The 11,987-nt window shown below is 42.8% G+C and overlaps 1 protein-coding gene across 1 annotated transcript; it reads right to left on the reverse strand.

Annotated features, from left to right (window-relative positions):
* Positions 1–5,842: 5,842 nt before the first annotated feature.
* Positions 5,843–6,430, reverse strand: LOC113897789 (interferon omega-1-like). Its single transcript, XM_027550766.1, has one exon. The coding sequence runs from the start codon at positions 6,428–6,430 to the stop codon at positions 5,843–5,845; it is 588 nt and encodes a 195-aa protein (XP_027406567.1).
* Positions 6,431–11,987: the final 5,557 nt, after the last annotated feature.

Raw genomic sequence — 11,987 nt, forward strand, 5'->3', positions numbered from 1 at the left:
TGAATTATTTGAATTAAAGGATGTCCTCTGTGACTGCTACTAAAGTTGTCTTGATGTTTTAGAAGACGAAATGAACGTCCGGTGTGGGCTACACTCAGGAGCCCCAGACTGTGTGAGAGTAGAGCTTCCTGCTGCTCCCAGTCCCTCCTCTTCATCAGCTCTGAGTACCGGCCCTCAGCTGCTCTGAGCACGTGCTGCATCCTTCCTCCTCTTCCTGCCTCCAAAGTCTTCTCCCCTGCTCCCAGGAGGGCAGTCATCATCCCCTCCTGGAATCCACATCGACAAGCACATTGTCGTATGTGTGTGTGGTCAGCACACTTTGTTGAGAGAATGAAGAGAATGCTATGAATTAACCCATGTTCGTTATTATGCCACTATTATCTGGAGACAACCAGAAAACAGGAGCTATAGTCCTGTAAATAACTGAAGAATTCAAACCTTATGGAGTCACACCTTTAAGTTCTCTTTTAGACTAAAGAAGAGAGATTGAGCCTCTGGTTTTTCTTTCAAGCTGAGTTGACTCATATAGATGAATATTTCCTTTTGGATTGAGACTTTTCCGTGAGTATATTTCATTTCCAGTGTAATAACACAAAGGAAGTATTGAAGCTGTGACATTCTCTGATGCCCAGAATAGAAGGGAAAAGTTTTCAGTGGAGACAAAATTGAGAAAAGTGTAGAAAGTGACAATTCTGGCCTAATTAAAGATCTTATTTACGGGAAGGTGCTGGGAACAGCTTGATAAAGGCTGGCACAGCCCAACACCTGCAGCATCACCAAGCTCACTAGATGCCAACTTCTTCCCTGGTGACACAGAGGGTGATATTCTGCAGCCCTGGAGAATGGTGATCATCACCATTGACACACTCTGAGAGACCAGGAATCCCCCAAAATCAGCACTTCAGTGAAATTGAGTCCCACGGCTCCAGCTCAACAAGATGCTCAAATCTGCCTTTCCTGCGCCCCAGCGACCGGGAGGACACCACAGAACTCCCTGTAACAGAGCAGCTGGCCTTGCTCGCCCAGCAGACCTGTCTCCAGGTCCAGCGCCTTGAACTCCAGCACCACGAACTCCAGCACCACGTCCACCGGGAGAACCGGGAAACCTGTGTAGGCAGGAGCCTCCAGCTGAGCTAGGTGCTGCTGGGGCCCAGGGAGAGCCTGGGGCCTTAGGAGCAGTGAGGAAACTTTCTTTTGGGGCCAGATGGCCCAGGGGAGCTTTGCAGGGGTTTCGCTCAAAACTTGATTTCTGCACCTGCCCCTGAGTCCATCCTCCCCTTCCTGGGAGGAGATTTTAGCCAGAGCGGTTTACACTGGTGTCCGTTTATGCTGCAACTGATGCCTGGAAGTCTGAGCCTGTTGTGGTATGTTTTCGGATTCCGGGTTGTTACTGGGGACAAAGACTAACTTGGGGAAAGGGGAAAGGCATGTACATTCTGGACAGTAAGCTAGATATTGGGACCATCCAGTGGAAAGACTTACAGGACAAGACTGAGACTTATAGGAGCCCCTGGGGAAAGGGAAAATGATTTTATTTAATATAAATAGTTAATTTCTCCTGCAACGTTCAAGTAGTTAAAAATATTTTAAAATGTATAAAGAAGTCTGAAACTCACACTAAGTCTAAATATTCCTTATGCCAAAACAAAACTTTAAGTTCCTGCCTTCAGTGGAAGCAAAATCATCTGTAATGTTTTCAAAATTACTTCTTTGTTCATCTCAGTTCAATTGAGGGAAAGCCATATTTGAAAAACATATGACCCAGTAGATTAAATAATTAATCTCAATTTTCAAAATCTTTTTTTCTTCTCATTTCCTTTAACTAAAGATCTTGTGTTAAGCTTTCAAATTTATACATAGTTTTGCATTGGAGAGTTTTATTAACTTTTTAAAACTGTCATTTCGTACACATAAGTGCTTTAAAAGTCATAATCAAGAGGTTTTTTATTTCAGAATCATGTAGGTTTACACTTAATGTACCATTTCCTACCTAATAAACATCTTATATGCCAAAAGCACTGATTACATATTGATTTGATGCCTACTAAATATCGCAGTGTGCTTGGTACAGTCATGTGATTATTTTATTTGCTAGTAAAATTTTTAAATATGTAGATGGCACCCCACTCCAGTACTCTTGCCTGGAAAATCCCATGGACGGAGGAGCCTAGTAGGCTGCAGTCCATGGGGTCGCGAAGAGTCGGACACGACTGAGCAACTTCACTTTCACTTTTCACTTTCAGCATTGGAGAAGGAAATGGCAACCCACTCCAGTGTTCTTGCCTGGAGAATCCCAGGGACGGGGGAGCCTGGTGGGCTGCCGTCTATGGGGTCACACAGTTTCGGACATGACTGAAGCTACTTAGCAGCAGCAGAAAAGATTAACTTATTCTAAGTTGCAGAGGTGGAATTTTTGCATTAAAAATTAGAGTTGAGCAAGGCACAGATATGGCGTAATCATCTTTAGGGTAGACATGAAATAATGGCAAAACCTTTGTATACACGTGGCACAGTGACAACTCTCACAGCTGTTTAATGTGTCCCTCATGTTTTATATAATCTACTCATTTTTGCTAATTTTGTAAGTTGTTGTATTAACATCATATAGATTATAGAACATGAGATGGTATATTGAATGGAGTACAGTAGTCTCATTATCCCTATTTTTTTTAATTGGAAAATAATTGCTTTACAATGTTGTGCTGGTTTCTGCTGTACAACAACATAAACCAGCTGTAAGTACACATATATCCACTCCCATATCCTTATTTTAAAGCTGAGAAAACAGTAGCATAGGACAGAAAAATTGACTGGACGAAATGATGCAGGAAATTGAGGGAAAACTAAAGAGATGCCCAGATAACAAATATACTGGTCACCTGAGAAGACAAGAGTAACCCGCAAAAAATAAAGACAAAAAATGTAGCAAGATTGTCATTTTCAAACAGTTTAATTGGTAAAACTCTTTTAAGCTTATCATCATTATTATTATCATTATTACACTTACACTTTTATTGACAACCCTGAGGACTGGTAGTATGCTACCATTGTGCAGGATGCTGGGTGGGTGGGAATAAGAAATGGAGACTTGCTCCTGCTTTGGGGAGTCAATTCCTCCCCATTTAAGGGACTCTCAGTTAGAAGGTCCTGATGGAGGATGTGTGTGGGGAAGGATTTTAAAATGAAAAGAAAGACTTTGATCTTGGAAACTACAGACTATAAGAAATTCTTAAAATAATAAAGGTTGAAATATGGTGAATGAAATGTATAAATTGGTGGGATCTTTGTTGATCAGTTTTTATAAATGAACACTGGCTTGTTACTGCAGGAACTAGGATATACCTCAGTAACAATATTTTCTGTACAGCATGTTGACATATTGATTTTTAAAATCTTTCTTAGAAAATCATACTATTTGAAGACAGACAACATACCTATTTCCAGTAATTAACACCCTGTTCAAATCTTAGCCACACATACGTCCATGGTCAAATGGTCAAATATCAAAGTTTTAGCTTAGCTTCTGGTTCAAGATGGCAGAGTAGAAGGACATGCACTTATCTACTGCAAGAGCAACAAAATTGCAACTAGCTGTTGAACAACCATCCAGAGGAGGACTCTGGACCCGCTGAAAAAGGATGTCCCATGTCTAAACACAAAGAAGAAACTACAACGAGATCCAGGAGGCACTCAAACACAATAAAAATAAATCCCATACATGCCAGATGGGAAAGCAACAAACTGTAAAACAATAATACCAAAAAAGTTCTCCCACCGTTGTGAAGGTTCTGAGCCTCATGTCATGCTGGCAAGCCTGCAAAGGGACTGGGAATCCCCAGGGAATCTGACTCTGAAGACCAGTGGGATTTGATTACAGGACTTCCACAGGGCGGTGGGAGAGACTCTTCTTTCAGGGGACAAACAAAATCTTGCATGCACCAAGACCCAGGGGAAGGGAGCAGTGACCCCACAGGAGACTGAACCAGACCCACCTCCTAAGGTTGGAGTCTCCTAGGGAAGTGTGGGTCAGCAGTGGCTTGCCCTGGGGACAAGGGTACTAGCAGCAGCAATCCTGGAAGGTGGCCCTTGGTGTGAGTCTCCTTGGAGGTTGCCGAAAATCAAGCACTTCATTCATTAATCATGTTTCTCACTTCTTTAGTATGAGAAGAGGTAAAACTGGCTTCTGAACCATTTCTTGGGTTTTGTTCTTTCAGTAGCAAAACAGAGGCTCCAGGAGGTGACATTGCCAGCAAATATGGACAAGGGATTTTATGGAAAGGAGAACTAGGATCCAACCTGGGACAGCCCAGAACTGGAGATCAGAACCACACACTTCACAGTCCCTGCTCTTTCCTTCCTGCCTCTGTTTGTGTTTGATTATCTGCACTGATATGCGATCTCTGTTCTTTCCCTATTATAGTATTTATGTTAGATCAAGCATTTCCTACCAATTCATCTTTCTCAAAGAGTTTTTTATGAACACATAGGTATGCTTTTAGAAGTATGAAACCCAGAAATTCGAATGCTCTTCAGCATACAGCAAAGGAACGTTCTCACACTGAAAGCACTGTGAAACTAGCACCCAAGTTGAAAACAAAATACCTTTGTCAGGGGCCAGCACCTTTCCATGCTGCCCTCCAGTCTCTGTCTCAGGGCGGCTGTCCTGTCTCCTCCCTGAGGGCAGCCACTCTATGATTCTCACAGTCCTGATGATTTCTGCCAGGAGCGCTTGATGCCTCTTGTGTGATATACATTCATTGACTCCAAACAGTAATTGTATGAAAACCACTCTTACTGTCCTCGTATTAAAGATGAGGAAACTGACCTGTTGTGTTTGTAAGATATTTCAGGGTCACACTGTTGGTAAATAGCAGAGTTGGGATTCAGAGGTTTTGGAATTTCTAGAACTCTCCTTTCACTTGGACTCTCTTCCTGTGGCTTCCACTCTGACTACACCATGCAGCTAGAAGAAATCAGCACAGAACAGAGCTCCTGTGTTGGAGGCAGTGAAAGTATTGTGGAAGGGAGTGAATTGCTCAGTAAGGCAGTACTGAGAAGAAGCTGGGAGACAGAGTAATGGAGTCAGGAGCAGCCAGTCAACACCGTATGGCATCAGCTTTCCTGCAGGAGGTGACTGCTTCCCTCAGATATGTCTATCAACCATTTTTTAATGAGTGGATATAAATTAGTTATGCCTGTGAGATCAAGACTAATCATTTTATACAATTTCATAATTTCCTTTCTAACTTTTTTGTTTTCGTCACCCTCCACAGCTTAGAGGATCTTAGTTCCTCACCTGAGACTCCCTGAGGAAAAACTCAGAGTCCTAACAATGGCACCCACAGAAAATTCTCAGAATTCCACCTTTTGACAGACATTTCCTAGAAAATGTTAGAACTGTTCCACAGAATAAAGTGAACAAATACTATTTTGTTATAGGTATATGTAGAAAAAATAAGGATTTAGGTTTTCAAAATAAGAACTCAAGAAATTTATCTTGATAACTATTTAATAAGTAAAACAACAATTTTAATGAAATAGGGAAATATATTTTCTAAATGTTACTACAATGTAAACATACACATCTTTTATATGAAAATATAAATATGATGAGATAAAATATTACTTTAACTAAATAAATAAAGAAAAAATAAATAACATCAGGGCAGTCATCGCTTATGGATTGATACACCTGCATGTGTCTAATTGCTTATTACTACTGACATGTATCGGCTGAGTTAATTCAATAAATTTGGTGGCTAAAGCAGAATTCAGAGTCTTCTCAAATGACCCCATGTGAGTATACAAGGATGATGTGGCAACTTAGTCAGTAAGGGTCATGTCAAGGTGAGTTCGGGTCTCCATCCTTCATTCTTAACCTTTCTTGCAAGCTGGTTGATGAAGAGAAGGATCTCATGATTTCCACTCTGACGATTTCCCAGGCACAGTCGCTGTATTCCTTCTCTTGCAGGTAGACATGGATTCCCTGGAAGTACCTCTTCATGGCCAGTGTGGGGCCCGTCCTTCCCAGGGCAGAGTCTTCCTCTCCCGTCACCTGCCCCAGGCAGGCGTCCAGGTCGTCCAGCTGCTGATGGAGTCCAGTGCAAAGCTGCTCCAGGAGGGTGGTGTCCCAGGCAGCAGAGGAGCGCTCTGTGTGGAAGAGGTTGAAGATCTGCTGGAGCATCTCATGGAGCACAGAGATGGCCTGGGCCTCCTGGAGCTGGCCACCCTTCACCATCTCCTGGGGGAAAGCGAAGTCTTTTCTGTCCTGCAGACAGAAGCGAGGGGAGAGTCTCCTCATTTGGCCCAGGAGCCTGAGGTTCTTCCTGCCAACGAGCACGTGGTTCGGAGACAGGTCACAGCCCAGGGATCCTCCCAGGCCATAGCTGACCAGCACCAGGGCCATCAATAGAGAGAGCACGAAGGCCATGGGGGAAGTTGCGGCTGCTGCTGACCTGGCTGAGACAGCGTTTGGTGGAAACTTGAGGTAGGTTCTCTGATGCCATGCTTTCTAAGTGAGGCCATTAAATAGTGAATATGAAAGTTTTCATTTTCTAATCATTTCTGTGCACTTTTACTTCCTTTTTTGGTTTTCTGTTACATATTCTCAACACAGTCAAAGAAATTTTCTTCCTTCTAGACTATTAATTTTGCCTTTTCGTAGTGACTTCAGATGTGCCCATCCAAATGGATATTTTTCAATCAAATGACGAGGGTCTTTGTCTTAAGTCAGAATTGATGGACATTTGTAATTACACACGTTATTGCCCTTTATCTCTCATGCATAAGTGTTGCTCTCCTCTCATCCATGAACACATTTTTGGCTTGCTCTTAGGCTCCATTTTTCCCTCTTTGGTTCCATTGTAAGCCAGGCTGTGTCCGCTCTATGGTTTCCATATTTATAAGGGGTTTACCAGATCACTCTAGGAGTTAAGCTCTTGGAAACAAATGATGAGTTTTCTTTAGTGTTTGATTCATAGAAGAGGCTGATTATTATCAGTCCTTGAACTCCTCCCACATTTCTCTTCCTTCTAGAACACGTTCCTGCAAATCCCTGCCCTTCAGGGAACCATGAGGGCAGGACCATTACAGACATCACCCTTTCTTTCCACCATTTTCTTACTGGAGACCTGTCGTCCTCCACAGACTGGGCCAATACCCCCACCAGAATCCTGGTTCTACTCAGGGTACATCGGTGAGGAAACTGTAAATCCAGGATAATTTTATTTTCCCAGAAGCACCTCACTCACAGGGAGAGATCACATGGAGCCACCCCCTGTCCTCTGGAGTGACTGAGTCCCCTTGTTCACCTGCTGGACTCCCTCCCTGAGGACAGGCTCACCACATCCTGTGGACTCGAAAATCTCCTTTCTGTGGAGGGCTTATTGATTTGTTGAGAAAATAAATTGTCTCCCCGAAACCCCAACCTCTCCCCTGGAGTTTTTGTGTGAAGGACCCTAGTTCTCAGTGGTGACCTCTTCTTCTCCTGACCAGTTTCCCCAGCTGTCTAAAGTGTCAGCAGTGCTCAGATGCTGAGAGCAAAAGTGTGTTTGTGCAAATTGTTGGAGGAGTTTCCAACTGTAATTATTTTACTTTCAGTAGATAGATAATATTTACTTTGCCAAGTATAGGTTTTATTATTCAACTCTTTTACTTAAACTCTTCAACACTTGTTCTGCTCAGAGTTTCTGAGCTGGAGGAAGGAGATTCAGTGATGGTATTGTCTCTTATTGGAAGCTTATGTCACTGAATCTAATGAGTTTCAGTCATTGATTCAGACAGTTGATTCTACTGGGCATCTCTGTTCCTCTGTTTCTGTCTCCTCTGAGATTGCAGGGCAGTGAGACCCGGGGTACTAGAGCAGGAGAAATAGCCTTCTTTCCTTTACTTGAGTGTAATTTTTCATTTAAACTTTTTATATACATTTAGTGACTTATTGGACAATGTTGGTATTCCTGCCTCTGCTCTGGTTGTATTTCATGATGAGGTGAGAACAAGAAAGGGAAGTAAAGAGAGCCAGAGAGGCTGCATCTCTTTCACTTTCAAGATGTTGGATTTGTTTTTGTTTCTCTTTGCAACTTTCCTAGAAAGTAAAATTCCACAGTTGTTTTGTGGGCAAGAAGAAAACAAGGGTAAGTCTCAATATCCTGAGTATGAAAGAAGGGAAGTGGTTTTCCCCTGACGTAATGTGTATTATTCTGAGTTAGCAAACTGCAGTGCAGCACAGCTGGGGAGTGGCTGTGGCAGAGGGGAAGGATGAAGCCAGTATGAACAACAGAAAGACTGGGACAAGGCTGCTTCTTACAGAAGCTCAATGAAGGCCAAGTCCTGGGTCAGTTGACTGCCTTCAGCTTTGTAAGACCAGCTAGCTGATTTTCCTTTCCTTTAATCCACATGTGATCAGTATAAACGGAGATGGAAGAGAGACGGGCAATCAGAACCCCAGTTGCTAGAACACAAACCCTTTCTGGCAGGGTTTAGGAGACCAGCGTTGCCTAGCATCTGTGTAGTTAATAAATCCACTTGGGTAATGAGAAGATGCTTTGAAAAAACTAGAATGACAGGGAATGAAATGATTCCAAAAGATCCTGATCTTAATCTGGGTAACAGTAAAATTATGATATTAAAAGTAATAGCTGAATTTTATTGATTGCTAACCCTAATGATCTCCCTAATATTCCAGTTTGTGATATGATCACATTGATGGGTTGGGTTTCTGCAGGTTTTTTAAGAATTTTAAAAATATGTATGTTATGTCCTTATTTGGCTGGGTCAGGTCTTAGTTGAATCATGCTGGATCTTGGATCTTCCTTGCTTCATGCAGAATCTTTACTTGGGCCATGGGAAATCCTGCTTGCCACATGCAGGATCTAGTTTCCTGATCAAAGATCCAACTCAGGCTCCCTGCTATGGGAGCATGGAGTCCTGGCCACTGAACCATCAGGTAAGTCTCGAGGGGTTTCACTATATGAATTTGGGGAACACACACACATTCAGTCTGTACATGGTAATAAGAAGATACCACGGTATTGTGTTTATGGCAAGGATTCATTAGGATCTATTTCATTCTTGTATTTATTTGAGGAGAAAGAACACATTCCCTGATGCTATCCTCACTTTTTATGGCACATCCATCCTGAATTGTTTACTACATAAATGTTATACTGTGAACCTAATTACAAAGGACATACCTGGCTTCCCTGGTGGCTCAGATGGTAAAGAATCCACCTGCAATGCAGGAGACCAAGATTCAATCCCTGAGTCGGGAAGATCCCCTGGAGAAGGAAGTGGTAACCCACTTCACTATTCTTGCTTGGAGAATTCCATGGGAAGAGGAGCCTGACAGGCTACAGTTCATGGGGTCACAAAGAGTCAGACTCGGCTGAGCAACTAAGACTTTCACCAGACAAATTCCACAGATACTCGGTGTTCATCAAATGACAATGACAACAGCAACAAATTCCTTAGCCTCTGAAGGGACTCACTTAATCCTTTCAACATAGTGAAACTGAATTAATATTCTCCTTTCCAAGAAGCCCCTGCTAGGACTTTATTTGAATGAAATAATCTAATAATGAATTTGCAAATCCAGATTTCAAAACCTAATATGTCAGATTCCAAACTCTCTATCCACAGCATAAACCCCTGAGCACACTGCATGTACTGAACTCTCACTTATTTTCCCCTTTTACTTCTAACACAAGATGTCCCTTTGTTGTTTCATACCTCGATGTTACAAATCTCTTATTTCCATTAATGTCTCCCTCCAAATTCTCAATAAGCTGAGCGATTTCCAAAGTATCCTGATTATTTTGTATAAGAAGCAAAATGAAATTATCAAGTGGTAGTTATTACTGAGAGTCTAACTGTGCTTGACAAAATTAATAATTCTAATAATTATAAAATAATCGTATTTAACTGTCCAAGATGACTCATAGATTGTTAAGTGATCCTCAGCATAAAATTGAGACACATGATGGACAAGATCCTTGAGAGTTATGACCCCTGCACGAGATTGGGTTACAAACATTTCAGTGAATCCTCTGTAGAAAACCCCAAGCTGATGGTACTTGTGGATATAGGTAAAGTATACTTAATGCTACCAAATTACATGAATGTGGGAAATGACTGGAAGAATAGAAGACGACGTATGCTAACGGGTGAATTGTGATGGATGGAGCAGAACATCCCCATGGCCATCAGCAGGGAAACAGGAGTCCGGAAACTCAGCACTTCCCCTGGGCCTCAGTGAAACAGCTCAGGTCCTGCACTAAGCTAAGCAGCCCTCTGAGCTCCTTTTGCTGCGCCCCAACGGCCGGGAGGGGGCGCCCGATCTCTCAGTAACTGACAGACCGGCGCCGCAAACCCAGCTGGACCCGCCTCCAGGTACAGAGCAGCCAACTCGGGCGGCGGGTCCACGGGGAGAACTCGGGGGTCGCCCTCGGCAGAAGCCGCGACCCGGGCGAGGCGCCGCCGGGGCCCAGGGAGCGCGTGGGGCCGCGCGAGCAGAAAGGAAACTTCTTTTTCGGCCCGACTGCCCTGGGGAGCTTTGACGCCGCTTCTCTCAGAGCCTTTAATTTCTGCACCTGCCCTTGTATCCACCCTCCCCTTCCTGGGAGGAGACTTTACCCAGAGCGATGCCGGTGCCGGTTTATGCTGCGATTGATGGCTGGAAATCCAGTGGCAACCCACTCCAGTACTCTTGCCTGGAAAATCCCATGGGCGGAGGAGCCTGGTAGGCTGCAGTCCATGGGGTCGCGAAGAGTTGGACATGACTGAAGCGACTTAGCAGCAGCAGCAGATGGCTGAAAATCAGAGCATGTTGTGTTATGTTTTCAGATTCAGGACTGTTTCTGGGGAAAAGGCCTAATTCAGGGACAACGGGAAAGGCATCTACAATCCGGACAGAAATCTCGATATTGCGACTCTCCAGTGGGAAGGAAGACTTGGGGACAAGACTGAGACTTAAAGGAGCCCCAAGGGAAAGAGAAAATTATTTCATTCAATATTAATATAAAAGGTAAATTTCTCCTGTAATGTTAATTGTCTGAAAAATCTTTTAAAATATATGTCTTAAACTCACATCAAGCTGAAATATTTTCCTTATGCCACAACAGTACTTTTAAGTTCCTAGCTTTAATGGAAGTAAAATCATCTGTAATGTTTTCAAAATTGCTACTTTGTATATATCTCTCTTCACTGAGGAAATGCCATATTTGACAAATTATGACCCAATACTACCTTAAATAACCAATCTCAACTTACAAATTCCTTTTTCTTCTCATGTCTGTTAACCAAGGATCATCTATTACACATTCATTTTTTTATGTAGTCAGTTTTTCATTGGAGAGTTTCATTAACTTTTTCAAAATGTCAAATCATATGGATAAGTTGCTTAAAAACCTGCAGTCAAAATGCTTTTGATTTCAGCATAATGTGTGCTCAGTAGGTACCAACTGAAATAGGCAGTTGGGTATATGATTCCAGCATGCATCTTCGGACGGTATCACCATCAAGACAGATTTTTAAAGCCCTGAAAACTAGAGCAGGTCATGACCTAGTTCATGAGTTTAAACAGAAAACAATACTGGGCTCTGAACAGAGGAAAACCACAAGTGTCTTGTCATACATGAACCTCAACTGGATACAAGCCAGATGGCAGAGTGCAGTGTGAGTGTGGAGCCTGGGATCTGGTTGAGGACCTTGCAATCTGTGTGTCTTCTAGCTGGAGATCACGGAGTTTGAACAAAAATGAATCATGAACGAACCCCTTTACATGGGTAAAATGACAATGCAAGAGCAGTGGGTGCATTGTGCATGGATCAGAAATTCACAGAAGAAACATGCATTTCCAGTGGATATGATGGGGAAAGGCTGTCACCTGCTCTAGCACACTGGTCTTAAAACTAAAGTCTCAACTCCACAGCTCTTCTCAGCTCTACTCTGTGATGCTGGGGCTCCAGTTCCTTTCAGTACATTTCTCCTTT

Source organism: Bos indicus x Bos taurus, chromosome 8, assembly GCF_003369695.1.
Source record: "Bos indicus x Bos taurus breed Angus x Brahman F1 hybrid chromosome 8, Bos_hybrid_MaternalHap_v2.0, whole genome shotgun sequence".
Classification (NCBI taxonomy): domain Eukaryota; kingdom Metazoa; phylum Chordata; class Mammalia; order Artiodactyla; family Bovidae; genus Bos; species Bos indicus x Bos taurus.

Excerpts from the sequence above, each read along its gene's own strand:
- LOC113897789 (XM_027550766.1), bottom strand. The coding sequence starts at position 6,430 with ATGGCCTTCGTGCTCTCTCTATTGATGGCCCTGGTGCTGGTCAGCTAT.